This window comes from Rattus norvegicus, chromosome 18, assembly GCF_021556685.1.
Source record: "Rattus norvegicus strain SHRSP/BbbUtx chromosome 18, alternate assembly SHRSP_T2T, whole genome shotgun sequence".
In the NCBI taxonomy this organism is placed as follows: Eukaryota; Metazoa; Chordata; class Mammalia; order Rodentia; family Muridae; genus Rattus; species Rattus norvegicus.
This window is the reverse complement of record NC_141551.1, coordinates 4,022,939-4,043,961: the sequence shown is the minus strand read 5'-3', so window position 1 is coordinate 4,043,961 and position 21,023 is coordinate 4,022,939. Positions and strand designations below refer to the sequence as shown.

The following is a 21,023-nucleotide window of genomic DNA, read 5'->3' as shown; positions in this document are numbered from 1 at the left end:
TGTCATACATACAAATAAACAAAAACGTCATATGAACAAAATAATAAAATTAAAGTAAAAATTTAAAAAAGCATCAAAACTGATCAAGGTATTTTTGTTATTTTTATCTTAAGGTAAATATGTGGCAATAACTTAAAAATCGTGCCAATGCTTTTATAAGTGAAAAAATCTACCTGTTTATCCAAATAAAAAGCTCATTTAGATCTTTTGGGAATCAAACTCTCGTCTCTCCTCCTCCTCCTCCCCCTCTTCCTCCTCTTCCTCCTCCTCTTCCTCCTCCTCCTCCTCCTCTTCTTCTCTCTCTCTCTCTCTCTCTCTCTCTCTCTCTCTCTCTCTCTCTCTCTCCTCTCTCAGTTGAAGGTGAAGCTAGACACTGCACAATAAATTTTGTTAGGTTGGTTCCTTGGGATGGAGTCTGAGCTCTGCAGGTGTCTGCCGCTCACTGAGACAGCCTTGCATTCCCTGCAGACCATCTCAGTAGGGCATCTCAGTGTTTACTTCATTATTCTGAAAATTTCTCCACCATCATTTCCTAGACATCAATGGCTCTGTGATGAGTTTCTGTTGTTTTGCAGTCTAAAATTATTCTATTCAGAAGAGAGCTCCTCAGTTTCATTATGTTCTCTCAAGGCTCACTCCAGGCCCAAGACATGAGAGGGCTGTGCAGCGCATCCGTGCCCCCCACTTTCGTGTTATTTCACCAGTGGTGACTGTTCCAGAACAGGAACGAACTCTAATTGTCCCCCTCTGTAGTCCCAACTTCAGCGAAGCTCCTTGAGCTGACCACATCTACTTCCATGGTCCCTTCTCTCCTTCTGTGTTACTTTAAGAAAGTGATTTCTAGCTTGCTCACTCTGCAATCTCCATAACTCAAGCTACTAAGTGTATCATCAATCATCTATGTGGAAATAACAACAGAAAAATTGGATCACATATGGGGTTGACAGCTGACGCGAATGGCATTTCAGATGTCAACAGAACTCCTTTTCTGAGTAATTAAACGAATGTGAAACTGACTGTGACGTGGAACTCAGTTTCTCCCAGGTGGGTCTCCAGGCAGCTCCATTCTAGAGTCCTGTCCCACCGCACAGATCTGAGGATCTCAACCCCTTCTTCAGGTTGGTTTCAACCAGAGATGATGAGCGGGATTTGCAAGACAGAAGAGTATCAAGTTCATTTCTTGATATTCCACCAATTTCCCTGACACAGCATAACTTGAGATTTTGCAATTCACTGCTCAGAATAAGGGATGGAAAAACAGCCACTCGAAGCCTTTCACAGTGACTCATCCTACTGGGAAAACCCTAAAGAGGCCACGCAGCAGATTTTACTTTAATCAACTGCTTTTTTAAGGAGTCTCTATCAGTTCGCAAATTCAACCTGAACTTGGATGCAAATCATGTTAGAAAGACTTACTAATGATCAAGGATAAGGCTCTTCGAATCTGTGTGTCCTTGATGGCAATCTTATGGTACGCTGTACCAAAGTAAAGCTCAGGGGGAAATGGCACAGTCACGGCAGGACACAGTCCTAAAGCAGATGTGGTATTTATGTGGGGAGTCTTCACTCACCGAGAGTGAGAAGTCTCAGGCTCAGACAGATTTTTCCTGAAATGCCCCACCCAGCAAGGAATCTTGATGTGCAGGGAACCTGTGAAAACAGGCTGAGCTAACATGCAGCTGATGTCATACTGAGAATGGGAACAGAAGTGCTCTGTACTATGGGGCCCTGCCAGTTGCTTCTAAATACAAGAAGGGCAGAGTCACCACAAGGCCTCCTGTCTGTCCCGCATGTGAGAAAGTGGTCTTTTAAAGCTATGTAGCTTTTGAACAACTATGTCCTCCTTTCTGGAGATGTGGGCCTTTTAATTCTAAAGACCTGTGTTTTAATTTGTACAGTGGACATCTTAAAAAGCTTATTGGATATCTGGGGAGAACACTGATAAGTCAGTACCTGAGGTTCACAGCTGAGAAGACTTGAGTAACAACAGGTTAGAGAATCTAGGCTTTGGAAACAGACCTTAAGGCTACAGAGGCCCAGGAGCTGCAGTTTAGTTCTGTACTGGGTAGGTGGCTCTGTATGTGCCCAGTAAGGGACAGGAGAACTGGGGCTGACAATGCTTCTAGGAACTATATGGGACCTAGAAGTAGCATGTGTGTGACCACGAAAAACTGGTGCTTCAGATGACAAACCTGTGGGATTCAACTTGGGGGCTCTTCCTGCCCCAGGGAAACTTGTACCTGCGACTACAGATGGGACTGAGGTTCTGCATTCTCCACTATGCCACACAGCCACAGCTTCCGCTTGGGCAGTCTCCTGCTTCTGCAGCCCGTTAGTGAAGCCCAAGCGCTGTGGTGTTTGTCACAGCCCTGGCCTCACTACAGACAAGGAAGCCTGTCCTGAGCCTCCCAGTCCCAGTGTTTCTCATGAAGACATTTAGAAAACCGTGGGACCTGGAATTGACCCAAGCTATACCTGCAGTGTGTGCTCTATCACAGACAGGACCAGGGCCACAGATGCACACAGTCCTGCAGTGTGCGAGCTCTCTGGACTCTGTCCCACAATGCCATGTGTTATTATCTCTTGATTATGAAGATATAAAACTGCTTTATCTCTCGAACTGATTTCTATTTACACAGAAAGGAATAGGACTGTCGCTGGTTTTCAGGGACACTAGTCCAGGCCCTCATGGTTCAGATGCTCAGTATGTACAGATAACCCATGCACACCCTCCATAGCCTCCAGTCACTGAGATTACCTAAAATCATATAAAGCCACAACACTGCTCCATTTGTGTCAATTCAGCATAATACTTGATGCATAGCAAATGCTAATTTTGTCTTCTAGAAATTTCTGGAATTCCTTTCCGTCAGGTATTTTCAATCCATGGTTGGTTTATCTCAAGGCTGTAGAAACTATAAGTGCAAAGAGTCCACCATCTTCATCACAACATCCAAAGACAGGCTTTGTCGGGGTTTGACCCCAGTTTTGGAAACTGTGTTCCTAACAGCCGAACTGCTTGTGGTTTTAGGGGATACACATCACAGCACCACTACCATGTGTTCACTTGTATCATATGCTGGGATTTATGCAGTATATTACAGCCTCCTTTAATGTATTCAACATCCCATACACTACTGAAGACATGGACACTGGACACCAAGACGTGCAATTATTCGATTTACTTATTTTTATTTTTGGTCAAGTTCCGATGTGTTTTAGCAACTTTGTTAAGAAGATTGGGGACTGTTTGTTTTAAACAAGATTTTATTAATTTAATCATATGTATATGTTTATGTTTATGTTGCTGTGTGGGTGTGTGCACATGAATGTAGGTGTCCAGAGGCCACAAAATGGTGTCGGGTCCCCTGGAGATGGAGTTCTGAGTGGCTGTGAGTCACCTCACATGGGTTTTAGGAACTGAACTCGGGTCTTCAACAAGAGCAGCATACATTGTCGTCTCTTCTATTTTTTAACTCTACTCAGATACTGAGAATGGCCAACTGCCTTACAAAGCCCTTCCAATTCATTGTCTAACCCTGAATGGCTAGGAGGGCAGGCTTCTATAGCCTTGACTGGAGGTGGGATTTCAAGATACAAAGTGTTAGCCAAGGCATTTGGTCAGGGTACAGCCCGTGTACTTAAACGGGAACTTGATTATTTTGACACTTCCCTGACCAGGGCAGCCTGGCCCATGCTAACAGTGTCGTGTTCTTTGGTTCCTTCCCTTGCCAGCCAGGAGTCTCCCTCTGTCAGGATCACCCCATTTTCTATTAACACAGAGCAACGTGCTGCAACTTCCTGCTGTTAGAGTGCATGGCCCTGTCACTCTCTACTTGTGTGCAAAAGCTTCTCATCTTTTACATCCAAATCTCTTCACAGCAGCAGCTTCTAACTACATACTATAGGATACCTCACTGCCAATCTCATTTCAGACCATAAAGGGGGAATCATAAACTGTCTGCCATCCAAAGAGGGTGCAGGTCTGGTGCCATCAAGAGTCATGGCTCTAGAACGCACAACTACAGTCATACCAGGCTCCCCCAGAAACTGACTGCTTATGAAAATCAGGACAGACTCCTAGAGTCTGGGAGCTGTCTGTCTGCTTACTCACCCTGGGGGAGCAGAGCCCACAGCCCTGAAATGGTTATGTGCAAGACACAAGAGCTCCCAGGAAAGGCTGGCCTGCTGTCACAGCACAGCCACCAAGAATTCTGCCCCAGCCAGTGTGGGTGACACTCAGGCTCCATTTCCAAACTGACTGGTTTATGGGAGATAAACGTTCAGTGCTGCTGTGTCTCCCATGATTGCTCCCCAACCCTCCTCGGCCCAGGGCCGGCATGTGGAAAGCACTGATGGGAAAGACTAAACCAGAGTTACACTGTTTATGGGAGGTAGAACTGAAGTCGTAAGGCTGTTCTGGGGTGCCTCAAATTGGGTCAGTAGGCATGCCTACAGCAGCCTACAGCAAGTGAGGAATGGGAGTTTTGTAGCACTCCCAAAGGCACTGTGCCCTGGCCAGGAAAGGAGACTTAAATTTTATTGTCAGAGAGAGAGAGGAGAGAAGAGGAGGGGAGGGGAGACAGACTGAGACTGTGTGTATCTGTGTGTGGGTGTCTGTGAGTGTATGAGTATGTGTGTGAGTGTCTGTATGTATCTATGTGAGTGTGTATGAATATGTATGTGTGTATGAGCATGTGTATACGTGGGTATGAGTCTATGTGTGAGTGTATATATGAGTGTGAGTATATGTGAGTTCTCATGCATGTATACATGCATGCATGTATGTGTATAATTTAATTATAATTAGTATATTAAATACTTTTTAAAAACTAAGTAGACATATAGATTAACAAGGTTATTAATTTAGAGGTCTGAGGACAATTTTGTGGGTTGGTCCTTTCCTTCCAACTTGCTGTGGTTCTGGGAATCAAACTCAGGCCATCTGTCTTGTGCAGCACACATATCCCCGTTCTGTGCTACCTCAGTGGCCTGCTCTGGTGCTGTTGGTTTCCAGTATTCAGTCATGTATCAAATCATGTATCATGTATGAGTCAGTATTCAATCACGTATCCAGTGATCTCTGGCAACTTTTGAGTGAGGGCTGCTGTCTTCGTTATCGTAATTTCTATGTTCTTGTCTTGTTGGTTGTGAGCCTAGCCTTTAACCGCTGAGTTATCTCTCCAGCCCATGTCTGTGGTTCTTAGCATGTCCCAGAGGCACAGGGTTACTGAAATGAATGAGAATTCTGGCTGTTCCTGAGGCTCCCTGCCTTCATCTGCAATGGTGGAGACAGGACACTGTCCCTAGCCTGGCTCGGCTGTGCCACGTGCAGAGTCCGGGGTCCTGATAAAGAAAGTCTGCATAGAGGCCTTTGTAGAGCAGACCAACCGGGCTGTGGGCTCTGCACAGATGCCTTCAGGAGGGTGAAGAAGAGGCCTGAGGAAACAGGCTTGCTGTCAACACAGGTTTGCCAGAGGGAGGAGAGAGTGCCTGGTGGGGAAGAGCTTTTAGTACTTCTCAAGCCTCAGAAGACTGCAACAGTACAGAACCTGTGTGCACAGAAGGCCTCTATGACCAAAGTCTTTTCCTACAGACAAGAAGTAAGGATGCCAAGGCCACACAGTGAAGGAGGAAAGTAAGGACAGGGGCCAGAGAGATGGTTCATAGGTAGAGGAACTTGCTGCCAAGCCTGACATCCTGAGTTCAATCCCCGGGACCCACATGACAAAATCAACTCCAAATGTAAATGCCCTCTGACTTGTGACATACACTGACTAAAATAGGTGTGTAATTTAATTATAACTAATAAATATAATACAATTACAATAAATTAAATAAGTTAATAAAATTAAATAGACATATAGATTAAGAAAATTATTTTGACAATAAAATTTTAAAAATAATAAAATGAAAAAGATAAAGTAAGGATTTTAGAAGCCCAGTGAGCACAGGAAAGCCCCCAACAGCCTGGGTACTGTGGACTACTCTGGTGCACGGTAGGGTAATGGCAGTGGGAGGGAGGCTGGGAAATGGGGCCAGAGCACAGGAGCTCTTACATCAGCCAGGATCTGGTGGTTTGGGGGGGAGTTCCTGAGTGGCAGGAAGTGGTTCATGTATGCCTGGAGAACTCACCCCAACAACAGATTTCTTCAGTGGATTCTCTTCTGTAACTGTTACAGGCTCAGCAGTTGAGGGTAAGTACTGTCCTTGTTCAAAAGCCAAGCTTGTTACCCAGCATCCAGCCCAGGAAGCTCATAACTACCTGCGACTCCAGTTCTAGGGGAACCTGATGCCCTCTACTGGCCTCTGGGGGCACCTGCACTCACATGTGCACATACCACCCACATATACACTCAACTAAAAACCTCATCTCAAAAAATAGACTAGAAGTCTCTCTCATTTTCTTAGCCTCATCAAAACCCCACTAACTTCACACAGCTTCACTCCACTGAGTTAGAGGAAGAATGTTATCTAATTGACGTGGCCATTAACACGGTGGGAGGGGCTCCAGAGGATGCACACTGGAGGTGCATCCTTAACTGTGATCTGTACAACTGAGTGTGTTACACATGCGTGCATGTGGGAATGCACTCATGCCAAGGCTCTGGAGGGTGGGTACTGATGAGGGATTATGAGTGGTGACAGCCACACCACTGAGAGGAAGAAGGCAGGAATCGATGGACGACTTCCTTCACTAACGTGTCACACACCACTTTTGTCTCTGCATCTACACATTTGCCCAGACTCTAGAAACAGCGCTGAGTGGCCCAGACCACCCACGACACCCATCCCCTCAGCTTCCTGCCGTCCTGTGATCTGACACGGTTGGCAAGGAAGAAGCGTGGACCCGAGCAGCTCAGGATCTTCTAGTTTGATTTTTCCCAAGGACGTCTATGGTTTGTTCCTGGGGTCAACAGACTTGATGAAGGCTAGCACTATAGTTTCTCTCACACCTTCCTTTTGCTGAAATTGTGATGTACAAGCAGCTACAAGCCAGTGACCATCACAGGAGTGTGGCTGTGTCCAATAAAACTGTATTTGCAAAGACAGACAGAAAGCCGGACGGCCTGTAGGCCATACTTTCCCAACCCCTGAATCAGAGCCAGTAACCCCCACAGCAGTAAGCCTAATCCACATGGATGTACTCTCAAACACAGTCACGTCACCCAGGGCTCCATAGCATGCTCTATACCTGTGCCGAGCACTGAGGGTCTGAACACACATCAGACATACGTACACGCAAACACACAGACATTTTTATCACAAAATAAATGCCATTTTATAACATAAAGTGGAAAAGGAAAACAGAATTCATAATCTCAGCTATGTCTTCTTTCTCTACCAAATCCTTACTTATTTGTGCACACTTGTCGCTGGTGACTGGTTAAGGACCAATGCCCACACTGTTTGCCATGCTTGGGTTGAATGAAGAATTCTATGCACCCTCAGCATAGTCTTTAATATGCCTACTATTTTAGTAATATCCACATCCAGAGATTGGTAGCAATACTGTCACAGTAAGACCTACAAATGTCAAAAAAAGGGGGGGGCAGGAGAGGGGCAGGACGAAGCTCATTGGCAGAATGGCCGCCTGGTGTGCGTGCAGCCCTAAGTCTGCTCCCCGGCACCACGTAAAGTGGACATGGTGAAGCATGCTTGTCACCTCACCACTCAGGAGGGATAGGGATGGATCAGAAGGACAGTCTGGATCTCTGTTACATAGCAAGTGTGAGGCTAGCCTGGGCTACATGAGACCTTGTCCACAAAAGTAAAAAAGATGGCGAGCGAGCAGGGGATGAGCTGGTGCTATCGGGGAGGGAGGAGACTTAGCATCCGGTATGGCTTCTGGAAATGACGAAGCTCACTGGAGCCCCCAGATCCTCCTCAGCGTCATGTCTGCCCCCTTTCCTACCAGCCCTCCGATTAAAAGCCTCTAGGACAAAATTAGGAATCGACTGTGGACATGGCATCACAAGCACACGATGTCTCAGGGACAGTAAGTGGACGCCCAGCCCCAGGAGAAAGCACTGACTCACAGCACGGACCAGACAGGAGAGGGGAAGCAAAGGCAGAATAAACCACTCACACATCATCAGCTGCTACTCAGGCAACTGCAGCCTCGACCCTGCATGTCTGCCCCTAACTGGGTATCCACCAACTCCTCTCCCTGATTCAGCTTAAACCACATCATGCCTCACCTCTCCTCAGCTTCCCCCAATCTCCCCAGATCTTCTCCTTCAACTGGATCACTCCTGCCTCATCGTGAAATTCAGACGGCGTTTCCCCTGTACAGTGTCCTCTGGCTGGGCTGGACACAGTGCACCTGCTGGTGCACACAGCACTGACACTCTCTCCTGCACCCTCACCAAGTGTGTCTCATCACCTGCCCCAAGGCTTGAATGTGTCACAAAGGCAACACCAGCTCAGCATATGGGCCTGCTGCATCAGAGCACTGAGCTCTGAGAACGGGAGTAACATGAACTTATAAACATGGCCCTGGGCTCAAAGCTGCAAAGTCCCAAGGCATTAGCCAGCCAGCTTTTCCTAGCGCAGAATACCTGACCCAGGATACATATACAGTACTTTTCCTAAAGCTCAGTGCTCTGGAGGTTCAAAGTCCAGGATCAGTTGATGCCATAGTAAGGGGTGGGGTTAGGGGGTGGGGTACACAGTAATACATGAAGGCAGCTTCTAGGAGTAAAGAGTCATATGTCATGGTAGAGGCAGGTTTACCCCTTTTGTGACAGACTTCTCAGGACCTCCAGAGGGTATTAAGAGAAACAACCTCAAGCCTCCAATGACCTCACAACATCTGACTAGGTCCCACCTCCTAAAGGTTCTCCTTCCAAAAATGCCAAGCCTCTAATCATCTTCTAAAGGCTCCATCCCTTCCAACAGTCAGGCCTGTAACTTCAATGGACCTGAGTGACATGAACCACATTCATAGCACAGTGCAAACCTCTTCTGGTCTCTGTGGAAACAGCTCCGAGTGGCTGAGCACCAAGCACAGGCATCTTGTCCTGCATCAGTGCTGTCATTTGCAGAAGGAGCAGTTGTTAGCAACCTCCAACCAGGGTCTTGTTGACACATCAGAAGAAGGTCTCTACTGTGCAGATATTTCTAATCCTCATAGGAACAACATCTGTGTTATATAATCCAGAATGGCTTTAACTGTAAGCAGTTTCTATGAAGTGGCCATTGCACAAGCAGTGCCTACTGATGAAAAGTCTCCTCTTAATGTAGCATGAGAAAATGACCTCTAAAAGTAAGTTATTTTAATGCTAGATAGACAGTGTTTCTTTGCTCATCTGAGGAAAGCATTTTATCAGAAAGGGGAGCATGAGTCATCCAGAAGACAATGAGAAGAAAATGGCTAGCAATCTCGTTCCCTCCTATGTGGACATACGGGACACTCAAACACAGTCAGGAAGTCAATGTGGAGTTTCCAGCAGCCCAATTACTATGGTGACAGAAAAAAAGAATTAAGAGAGGTTTCCTTAAGCATCCCCTGGCCCTTAGATGAAGCTAATACATGCAGTGAGCATTCCATAGAAAAGCCGGAGACTGTCAGGATGGCTCAGGTGGTAAAGGTGCTTGTCACTGAGCCTGAGGAGCTCAGCTTGATCTCCGAGTGCCACGTGACGATACCCACCCTGCCCCCATGCACTAAATAAGTTAATAAAGCGTAAGTAATTAAATTACATATATAAGAGCTATCTGCACAGCAGGGGCCTTCTGCCTGGTGCTGAAGTAGTGGTGAGGGCATCAGCACTGAGCTGGCACAGCTTTCACTGTGTTCACAGGCCGTGTCAGGTTCCTGGGACCTTGGATCTTGTCAATACCGGGGCAGGGGGAGGAAGAGAGGGAGACAGGGAGACAGACAGACAGACAGACAGCCCGACAGTATCTGTCTCCTGTATCCCAGGATGGCCTCATTCACTATGGAACCCAAACCAGCCTCAAGCCTTCTGCTATGGATCCCTCTGCGCATACTCCAGCATGCTGGAACTGAATGCATCCACACCATACCCAGTTAAGTGGTGCTAGGAACTGAATCCAAGGCTTCATGCACAGTGGGCAAGAACTCAACCGAGCTACATCCCTGTCCCCAGCTCTCTCCTAGTAACGTTTAACAAGCAGTCACCCTGTGCCACGGGTACTGTTACCACTATTTCGTTTTATAGTCACTGAAGCAGTGTTTGAGAACCTGGAACATCAGCATCCACAAAGGGCAGGGCCAGGCCTGGAACCCCAGCTCTGGACGCCAGTCTCTGACTGACTATGCAGCCGCGCCTCCCAGCACGTGGATGAGAGCAGCACATGTTGGAGGCGGGAGGAACTCGAGGTCTTTCCACCATCCAACACAGCAGATGGAGCAAGGGAAAGCTGACAGGATAATGCTGTCAGTCATCCTGCCTTCTCCCCCTCATCCCAACAGCACCCTTGTAGCCATGCTGGAAACAAGGCCCGGGCCAGCTGCAGATCTCTAATACGTGAGATCCAAGTCTGACTTAGGACACGGTGATGGACCCTGTGGATGCTAGAGTCAGTCTCTGGCTGGGGAAGAGCAGTAAGACATAAGAGGGGGGTGTGCGTGAACGTGTGCTTCACAAGCACACATTACAGTATTGTTCCTCCCTTATTCTCTAAGCTAAACACTGCTGGTCTTCTTCCCTACAGAAAAACATCCATTCACGATGCTCTGTGCTCTATGCAGAGCACCAGCCTTTCATCTGCCCTCTCGGCATCCCATAAACCTGGGCAGTGCTGCTCCACCTTCCTAACGCTGTGACCCTTTAGCACAGTTCCTCCTGCTGTGCTGACCCCCAGCCATAAAGTTATTTTCACTGCTAATTCATAACTGTAATTCTGCTACTGCTATGAATCGTAATATAAATATTTTGGAGACAGTTTTGCCAAAGGGGTTGTGACCCACAGGTTGAGAATCACCAGCTAGGTTTCCTGCTTTCAGTGTGACAGCAACATCACCACTTGGTCTGTATAGTGAGTTCCAGGCCAGCCAAGGATGCACAGTGACAGCCTGTCTCAAAAAAAGTTTAATTAACTAATTAATTAAAGCCCATAAGCAAGCAATACCATAGTTAACTTTTAAAAAATCTTCCATCAAAGCCTTTGATGAAGCTAAAATCAAACTCTGTGTGTGTGTGTTAAATAAGACATTCTTAAGTTGTCCTCATTTTCAGACCATAAAGGTAAGAAGAAGCTGACTTAAAAGTAAGTCTGCTGTAGGGCCAAGGTGTGGCAGTGCAAGCCTGTAATCTTAGCCTTGAGGAGGCTGAGATAGGAGGAAGGCTAGCCTGAGCTACAAACTGTACAGTGTCTCAAAAAGTAAACCAGATCTCATGGAAAGTTCCTAGTTGTAAGATACCTGCTTCTCTGCGGGAGTGACTGGGCTTGGTGGAAATCACCATTCTTTAAAGTCTAAGCATTCCCCATTATTAACACACTCTTACTTCATCACAACTACACTGGGGTTCTCTCATTTCAATCTAAACTATGTCTCAAGAAACTATGCGGTGTCCGCCCTTAAACATGCTGAGGACAGCGACTAGGCATCTGACGGCCAGCCCACATTCACGGTAAGCCAGCTTGCTTCCTGAAGCAGAACACCTGGAGCTTTGAGTTCCCAGGGCTTCTTTCACAACAGGGCTTAGATCTTGAGCTTAATTTTTCAAATGCAAACAAAAATTAAAGCAACACACGTGTTTCCCCTTTCATTCTTCTGTACTTTTAAAAATTCCTCTATTTTCTTCTTACTAGATAATTCTTAAAAAATCGGCTCTCTTGAAAGGCATCAGGACTCATCCTGACTGTAGAAGGATGAGGCAGAGATGGGTGGTCAGAGTTTGGACTGAAATGTTTCAAGTTCCTCTACAGAGCGACAATTACACTACTCAGTCTTTAAATAACGAAAGCACCAGGGTATACAAAGGAGAGCGCCACACAAGGACCTGGCAAGGGTGCTCAGGTCACAAAGGCTGCCGGGGCAGCGTGAGAGCCAGAGTCCCAACCCAGCAAGTGCTAGGCTCGCTGTTGCCTCTAATGCATCAGTCCCCCGAGCCAAGGCGCGGTGGGAGACCAGGCGACAGCTCGAAAGCAGCAGAAAAACACTGGACACCCCTCGGAGGGCAGAAAGTGAGACCAGACTGCGGTGGCAGGGAAGGAAGGGTCAGAGCAGCGGGGGATGGGGTGGGGAGGAGGATGGGGCCAAGGCTCAGGGCAAAGGCTGCAGATAAAGCCTTGGGAAGCGAAGGAGAGCAGGGAAGAGAGCTGCCGCAGGTCACGAGGTGACCACCCGGTGTGCGCAGCCAGGGCAGAGAGTCCGGGAGCCCGGGTCACCTGTATTGTTTGAAAAGCTGATCCGACTCCCTGAAGCCGTTGTTGAGAAGCATGTTGATGCCAGCCAGGGCCAGCTCCGCGTCCTGCAGGGGCGCCGCTGCCGCGTCCGGGTCGCCGTCCTCCCTCCGCCGCGGCCGCTGCTGCTCCGAGCCGGCCATGGGCGCACGAGGCCCGGCGCGGGCCGAGGAGAGGTGCGGGAGGCGGCTGCAGCGGCCCGCGCTCCCCGAGCCCTGTCCGACTTGCCGGGAGCCGAGCACAGCAGCCAGCAGGGGGCGGGGAGGGACGCGAAGGCGGAGCCGCCGCCGGGCTGCGGCGCGGGGAACGTGGGCGCCCGGCCGCCCCCACCCGCCGCCCGGGATTACTCAGCAGCCGGCTCGCGGCCACCCCAGCCGTTTCGGGTGTCTGCGCCCGCTTCGATCCAGGCGTCCGGAGCTGCCTCCGCTTCCTGCAGCCCCTCTGGGCCCCGGAACCCGCCCCATAGGCCCCCAGGCTAGCGCCAGGCTGCGGACACCCACGCGAGGCCCCAATGCCCAACCCTCCGAGATAGGATGGACCTCGGACGCACTGGGAGGGGCGGGAGAGCTTGACTCAGGGTCAGAGAACTCCTGGTCCGCTGCTACTGAGCGCGGCTGGGCACTCAGGTGTCTTTGGCTTGGTCCACGCGTGTCAGAACCCTTGGGAGTCCAGTGCCAGTCACCCCCAACTTCGTCCGGATCCCAGCCAGCCCCCTCCCCCAGGCCCAAAGCAGCCAATCCTCAAGCAGTTGGGCGGCGGGGGCGTGGCCTCCAGAACCCGGACCATTTGCTAGGGCCCACCACCAACATTAGAAACACGTAGAGAGAGGGATCCATATGCTACGTAGCTAAATATTTAAACGCTAAGAAGTAAGCTGTTAAGGTGTGTTCTCAGCACCCTGACGACTATACTTCCAAGCCAGTGAAACAGAAAAGCTGTGGTTTTTATATAAGCAAATGTAAGCAAAACGCCAAGGGTGATAATTTAATCAGAGTCTCACTTCTGACGGTGAGCTAGTGGTTTCTGCATGCACCATTTAGACATAAAAGAGAAATCTGTTTATGGGTTTTAAAAATGTTCTTCTCCCCTTTACTTTAGCAGCTGTTAAACAATACTTTGACAACTAAGGTTGTGCGAATGTCAAATTGGACTATCTTCCCTAAGAACTCGCTCACTTCAATTAGAAGAGACTTAACCGCTAAAGGGCTCAAAACCATTCATACTCAGATCAAGACATTACTCCAAAAATAACATCCAACATTATAGCGAGCTACGTATAAATTACCACACAAGTGCACCGTAATTTAAACTCACCCTGCATGTTAGCTTTGTTACTTGTAGCATTCCTTACAAGACCATCTAACTCCTATCTCATGTTCAGCCATGAAATTGAAGAGGAATGCCCATTGTGGTCAGTGCCTAGCTGTAGCCTTCTCTTTCTCCTTTCTTACAGGATCGCACTATTCTGCTCAGGCTGGCCTGGAACGCCTGGGCTCAGTCACCCGGCCTGACCTCCCACCTAACTAGGACAGCAGGCCCATGCCTCAAGCACAATACTCCATACGACTGTTGTAAAATCACGCTAATTCTCTGAGACTTTCCCCTGTATCCCTGACCAGCCCTGAATTCACTGCAGTCTCCTGCTTCAGCCCTGGGTTGGTAACTGCACGTTCAGATACTATGCTGGGCTAACAAATTCTTAACAAGAAGTTGGAATACAAAATATTAAATAAATACTAAAATAAAAAATGAATGCATGTCTACCTGGAAATGGTACCATCTAATTTAGGAAACATGTCATTTATGCTGAAAGAACTTTACAAATTGACTGTTTAATTTTGGTCTCAGTTGTAAGCACTGTCACTGCCTTCAGTGACATTCAGACTTCAGTTTTTTAGTGTCTTGTAATGACATTTCCAGAAGACCTGAATGGCATCCTTGATAAGAATGGATGCTGAGAGCTATGCATCCACTGTGCCAGCAGAGAGCAAATGACACAGAAGCCAGGGTTTCTTTAATACACTCATGTGTGTATACATTTTGATGGGCAAGCCATTAGGTGTTAGGGACTGCACAGCCCACTAAGTCCACATGAGGCTCCTGGCTTCATAGCATCTATGGCATCAGTGCTGACCAGCCTGGCCAAGGCCTTCCTTGCTCAGACTGCCTGGATTTTGGACAGGTGGAGCCCATCCATCTGAAGTCCTTGCACAATCCAGGCAACAAGAGAGGCAAGCCAAGAGGACAATGTCAAAGTGGGAGGCATCTGTACCTCTCCCACCTAGGGAAGGGGACAGTCTTCTACTGCATTTATAGCTGGGGAAAGGGAGACAAAAAATAAATTTTGAGTTATTTATGACACAAGTTGTATTGGGGGGAGGGTGCAGTTAATAAGGAATCAGAAGGGTCAAAGTTATCCCTGGGGCTAGTTTTCTCTCAAGGGCTGGGCACAATGGGTTCTGCAAACTTCGGGACACTCTTGGACAGTTGGGGTGAGATACAGAAGTTGTCCAGCTCCCCAGCATAAGCAAAGGGAGAAACTCACAGTTTCTTGCAGCACACCTTAGACACATACAAAGCAGGATTTAATCAGACACGCAACGATTAACGCTAGTTTTTGCATTATAAACAGACACTGGCAAACGTGCTCAGTGGTGAGAGATGAGGATTTAGATGATGGCTGGCACTCAGCAGTCGAGTTTGCTCCCCATTATGACACTGGAGGCTCAATCCTCAATAGTGCTCGAAGTAAAAGGGACTCAGAAGCAGGCTCCCAAATCCCAAGAGAACACTTATATAGCTGTGGCTCGCAAGGACACCTAGCGGGTGGGGAATTAGGGTTGACCGCTATCTTTGATAAGCAAGAAGAGCAGGTCACAGTGATGTTTAAAAGGCCATGATGTATACTATACTAACTACATTGAACGGGAAGGAAAATCCAGACTACTAACACTAGCAGTGCCTTACACTTGACATCGTGGGACTCATACACTCTCCTGCAAACAGAGCCTTCAGTGCACTTGACTTCACCAGACAGGACTTGCCCAAGTGCACGTGAGGAGGTAGGGAGAGAAGGAAGGGGAGAATTGGAAGAAACGGCTCACTTCTTCTCTACAAACCCTTAATACTGTTCTGACGGCCAACGTTCCACAGTGCTGCCTCTACCCTCAGTCTAGAAATGAATGAAACTGCAAGTGTTATTTCGTCATGCACTGCCTTGGTGGTGTTGTTACAATAACAGAGACCTCTGACTCAGTCTCCTTGGAGAAACAAATGTACTGGTTCATGTAGGGGGTTTCCAGAGTGAGGGTGTATCCAGAGCTCCAACCCTGTGGCCAAGCACTCAGCTTTTCCCTCCATCCCCCCCTCAGCCATGTGGATGCTTGGTGGCCACATCAGCAGAGTGTCACTTCCCCATAACTGCACATGGAGTCCCCCATTCAGTTAGCCTCCATGATCCATGTTATTTTAGCATCTCCTGGCACCAGGAGATACTGCAACTCGGACAGAATCACATACAAAAGAGGGAATTCTGGGAAAAAGTGGGTAGGGGGTAGTGGCTCAGGTACAGGTGTAATGATCATCACTGCCCCCTTCTTCTATGAGGGAGTGTCCACAGAGCTGCTCTAATTAAGATGGCAATGGCTATTACAACTGGAAGACAGCATTCTACAAAGAATTCTACTTAAGAAAACCTAGTTGTTTCTGAGTCCTGCAGAACAGTTTTGGGTGGAGCCAACAATAGAAACAGTGTCTTTGTTTATCTTTGTATAAATCTGCAATCAGTTCCTCAATGTGGATTTCTAAGGAGGGTAGAAGAGCTCACAGCCTTGTTGCTTGGCTGAGGGTGTGGGTAAAATTGGGTGAGCTGTTAGTAATTAGAAGGCAAGTCAGCTCAAGGCCCAGTACGAGGAAGCTGTGTGGCAAGTCTCTTCTTTTCCTTCTCTCTAGCTTGTCTCTGAGGAGGGGAGTGTGGATGACGTCAGGAGGGTCCACTCTGCTGTCTCTCTAGCTGGATGCATGTCTCTCAAGCAGCCCTGTGGAGCAGAGAAATGACTATAGGACAGGAAGTCATCCCTTCCAGTCTCCTCCTCTTGTGCTGTCCTCAAATGAAATCCCTAATAAACACCAGAAAGGCTTAGCCAGGTGTCCACTGGCTGTCATATTCCACCTCTATAGAATAAGGGAGTACCAAGTGCTCTGGTGGGGACAGAGTGACATGGTCCCTGCCCCAGGCCCTGAGAGGCCCCGGTGTGAGCCTCCACGAGTGTCGATGGCTGAGGTGAGTGTAAGGCTTGTCCGTGTAACGGTATACATGTTTTCACACTCCTCTGAGGAGTTTAGCATTGATGACTCCATGAGAATTAGAAACAGCATGAGTCTAGGAGTTGAGGGTGTGGTTATGTCTTAGCAAAATGATAAATGTTGGAACCTTCAGAACCGTCCTTAAGACTGTGGAAAAGAACCCTAAAAACATGAGTTTGAAAATATGTGATTTCTCAACTATGCAAAAATATAAGGATGTATTGTGAATTATATGAGGGATTTCATGAATCTAAAAGAACAAAGGCAGGCAGATTCCTTAGATCAAGGTCAGTCTGAGACACAGCAAGGTTAGGCACAAGTGTGGTAGAAAGGGTCACTTTGGGACAGAGTCCCACACAGCTAACTTAGCATCTATGTATAACAGAGGCTGGTGGGTCTTGGAGTTATTTTGCAATGTTAAAAGGTATGCTTGCTGAATCAAAGGGCTAGGGTCACAGGATACTGATTCATAAAATAATCAAAAGGGAACCTAGAATAAATGAATGAATTGATACCTAAATAAAAACTGGGCTCTCAGTCTGCAGGGGATGAGCTAGCACAAAGTGATAGCATTTCTTCAGAATTTTCTCTAGTGAGAGCTGAGCTGTCTGGTGTTCTCTGGAGAGCAAAAACAGCTCTTCAAGAATTTTTTATTAACAGGATTTCTGACTTTGTCGGGAGATCCAATAATTTTTATAGCAGTTTTTCTGACTTTGGTCAGAAAGCCCATGTGCTATCCAGATAGCTTTTAGACTTTTTACTAGCAGAGACAGCTGTCTCAACCAAAGAGTGTTTAGAATAGCAAGAAAAGGCTGTCTAGAGAAAAACAGAACACACACACACACACACACAGGGGGGGGGAGCGGGCGCAATGAGATGTTCTTTTCGCCACTCCCAGACACCCCTTCTCTCAAATCCCCTCTCCATGCTGAGGCTGAGGCTGGTCCCTGGCAAGGGAGGAAACTGGAAGAAGCCTGAGTCCTTGCTCCAGCTGGCATGGTACCCTCCATAGCTCAATAGCTCAAGCAGGGAGGGCCCCTTTGCCAGCCCTTGAATGACAGACATGTCATTGACGGGGAACAGTGTGCCTCTTTGCTTCTCAGCAGTATTATCTTGAAATATCCAGCACAAAGAAAATCTATGAGATTGAAAACCCAGATGCAACAAATGGAGATGTTTAAGCCAAACTATTTCTAGTACCAACATTATTGCTATTAGTTGCTATTATTAATGCAGCCCAAGAAAGAAATACTAATATCTTCACAGTATACTAAACATGTAAAAAAATCCACATTTGGATCTGAGCAGTCCCTGCTTTTATAAGCCATCAATATGTTTTCTTTCTAAAGACAGGAAGGTGTCCTAAGTTTCTGGTGGATCTGAGCAGTCCCTGCCTTTATAATCCATTAATATGTTTTCTTTCTGAAGACAGGGAGGTGTCCTATGTCTCTGGCAAGCCTTGAACTTGTTATGCAGTGAGGATGACCTTGAACTTCTGACCCTCCAGCCCCCACCTCCATGTGCTGGGATTGCAGGACTGTGCCACCCACAGGTCTTATTGATACTGAGGATCAAAATGGGGGCACCATAGATATTCAGCTGCCAACAACCTATGTCTAGCCCCATTAATGTTTTTGACTGTGTCTGAAGGGTTTGGTCAGGAGCAGGTAGTATATGACATTGTTCCCTTAGTAGTGTTAGAGACCAACTGGGCCTCATGCATGCAGGCAGGCTGCTACCACTGTGGAAAGTGGCTTTTTGCTGCTGTTGCAATGTCTGAGAGAAATAATTCAAAGGAAATACTTGCCCCCCCCCTTCATGTTTTCAAAGAAATAAATGTTCGCACTAACTGGCTTCCTCTTCCTTCCTCTTTTAATCTAACTGCCCCACCCACCCAGCCTGTTGGACTGTGTCAACCACATTCAAGAGAGGTTCTTTCCCCTACTCATGACTGGAAATATCGTCACAGGTACACCCAGAAATGAGCTATGCCAACTGCCTGGCCGTCTCTCGATATTTAACACACGTGTACCTAAAATATTTTGCACCGTGCTCCCTTATCTTTGTAAGGAAAAGACACATTAGAAACTGAATAGCACCTCACGCATGACATGTGTGGGTGTGTGGGTGTGTGTTTGTGCATGTGCATGTGTTTCTGGGTAGCAGTGCAGGCATCTCGGCTGTACGGTTAAGTTTCCCTGTGATAAGGCGTCAGTTGATCTCTCTTTGCAGGTAATGCCATGTTATCAGTGCAATGCACAGAAATCCTGCAGCACAGAATTCGCCCCTGGTTTCCACAGTATATTCTTCAAGTGTTCCCACTGAATCAGGAACAGGGATGATTGTTAGCAAATCAAGACAACTCCTGTAAGATCCTTGCCCTACGAAAGCTCATACCAAAGAGACTGATGTAGAAAGCCATTCATTTGTTGCAAAATGTGAATAGAATTTAGAAGCAGTTTGATACTATGTACACTTAGCAGAATAATAGCAGTAACTTCATCCTGGGGCCTGTGTATTCCTCAACTATTTGCTCTTGGCTAGATTATGGATAAGCACGTGTCTCCTGTGGAGTAGGCCTTAAAGCCAATCAAAAAGAGCTCATTTGTCCTGACAACATCAGTGCCCTGTAACACCCATGGAATCTTTGTCCTCGGGATGTCTTTAGCCAGTATCACATGGACAGAAGAGTCTATGGAACTGAAAGCAGGCTAGTCACTTTCATGCCCTTGCAGGTAAATGGTTATGTTGTTAAACTCCAGATGGGGCTGCACATTCTGACCTCAATCTATGAATGGGTTCACAGCATGTTTTAACAGTCTGTCCACTCTGAAGCTGGGTGTGGAGTTCAGCGGTAGAGCACAGGTTTAGAGTACAGGAGGCCCTAAGTTCCATCCCTAGCACCAAAGCAGGGGAAGAAGAGGGAAGGGAGGGTGGCTATGCAGCTCCACTGGTAGAGTGCTTGTCTGGATGCACAGAACCCTGGCTTGATCCTTAGAGCTGCATTAAGGGCACTGTGGTGAACACCTGTAACCCTGGCACTCCAGGAGGTGGAGGCAGGGGGCACAGAAGTTTAAGGTTGTCAGCTCTAGGTCAGCATGAGCCAAATGAGACCAGCAGGAGGGGTGTGCTGCTGGCACATGATTCATATGTCTAGTGTTTAAAGGAAGCCCCCTCAGGTGTCAGCAGGGCAGAAGATAAGTCCCACACTAAAGAAGGAAAGACAATGTGGACACTAAGAAATCACTTCACTCCCAAGTCTTGACGTTTATTTTTAAATGTGCTTATAACAGAAGTCTCAGAACATTCTGCTATGTCAGGGCTAAAAATACAAGTTTCTTCACTTCTCCTCGCCCTCCTCACCTTGCCGTCTCCTCGGAGACACAAACAGGAAGAACAAAGGTATACTGTGAGAGGATCAAGAGAAAATAAAAGTGTGGTTGATACCCACAGAGCAAGCCCTAAAGGCCCACACACCACAGGTTCTGGCTTCTCTCTCTACCTCCAAAACCAGCCCAAAGGACAAAGACCCTGTGGGCTCGGGAATGTTAGTCAAAGCCACATTCATTTTAAAGCTCATCCATTAACTTCTTTCTCTAGATTCTTATTCTCCCTGTCCCCTCAGCTGATTTTGTGTCCAGGTCCTGCCCAGGTTAAGACTCCCTCCTTCCATCACACCAGTCTGTCAGTCGTGGCATAGAACTCAGCCCCTTCCTGGAAACCTGTAAGAAGGACTGCCCCACCCACCTCTGCCACATGGGACCAAGCTCTCCTCAAAGTCTCCACCATGCTGTCTCTATGCCTACGGCACTAATAACTTCCAATAATTTCTTACCCAATAGTCCCCCTTGAACCCCAAACCTGAAGCCTTCTAAGGAACAGTCTTATCTCCTTTAGGATTCTGAAAAGGAGGGAGGTCTGCTGTCTAGAAGGTGACTCCCTCCCGCTGTTGAGTAGATTTTCTAGTCCCTTACCCACAGTTCCCGGAAATAAGACGGCCACATGCAAACAGCAGTTCTACTGCTAAGGCCCATTGTTTTCTTTGTTCAACTCAGAAACACATGTAACATGTAAACTATCCATGATTCAAAAAGCAGAGCTCACACCTCAGAGGGAATAAGAAAGTTTATTCTGGGGCCAGATATGAGTGATATGCCCCAGAAGCACACAGTTCTATGTTCCAACACCGACATAGTTCCATGGAGTTAGAGTAACAGAAGAGGGGTAAGTCACAAGTCACTTTGCAAATATACTGTGGAAACAGAGTATCAGTTTGTACACAGTGGAGAAATCTCAGCTGTAGACCTCAGAAGTTATCTGATGGCTCTTAGCCTTTTGGT

General features: G+C 47.4%; 1 protein-coding gene across 5 annotated transcripts in view; it reads right to left on the bottom strand.

Moving 5' to 3' along the window:
• Positions 1-21,023, bottom strand: part of Ttc39c (tetratricopeptide repeat domain 39C) — a 119,339-nt gene that overhangs the window by 69,958 nt on the left and 28,358 nt on the right. For 2 of the 5 annotated variants that reach the window (XR_015642459.1, XR_015642458.1), the window contains exon 1: positions 12,364-12,595. Coding sequence is in view for 1 of the 4 variants with exons in the window: in NM_001415714.1 (NP_001402643.1) it covers positions 12,364-12,521 (158 nt within the window). In the remaining 3 variants the exon portion in view is untranslated. 5 annotated transcript variants of the gene reach the window in all.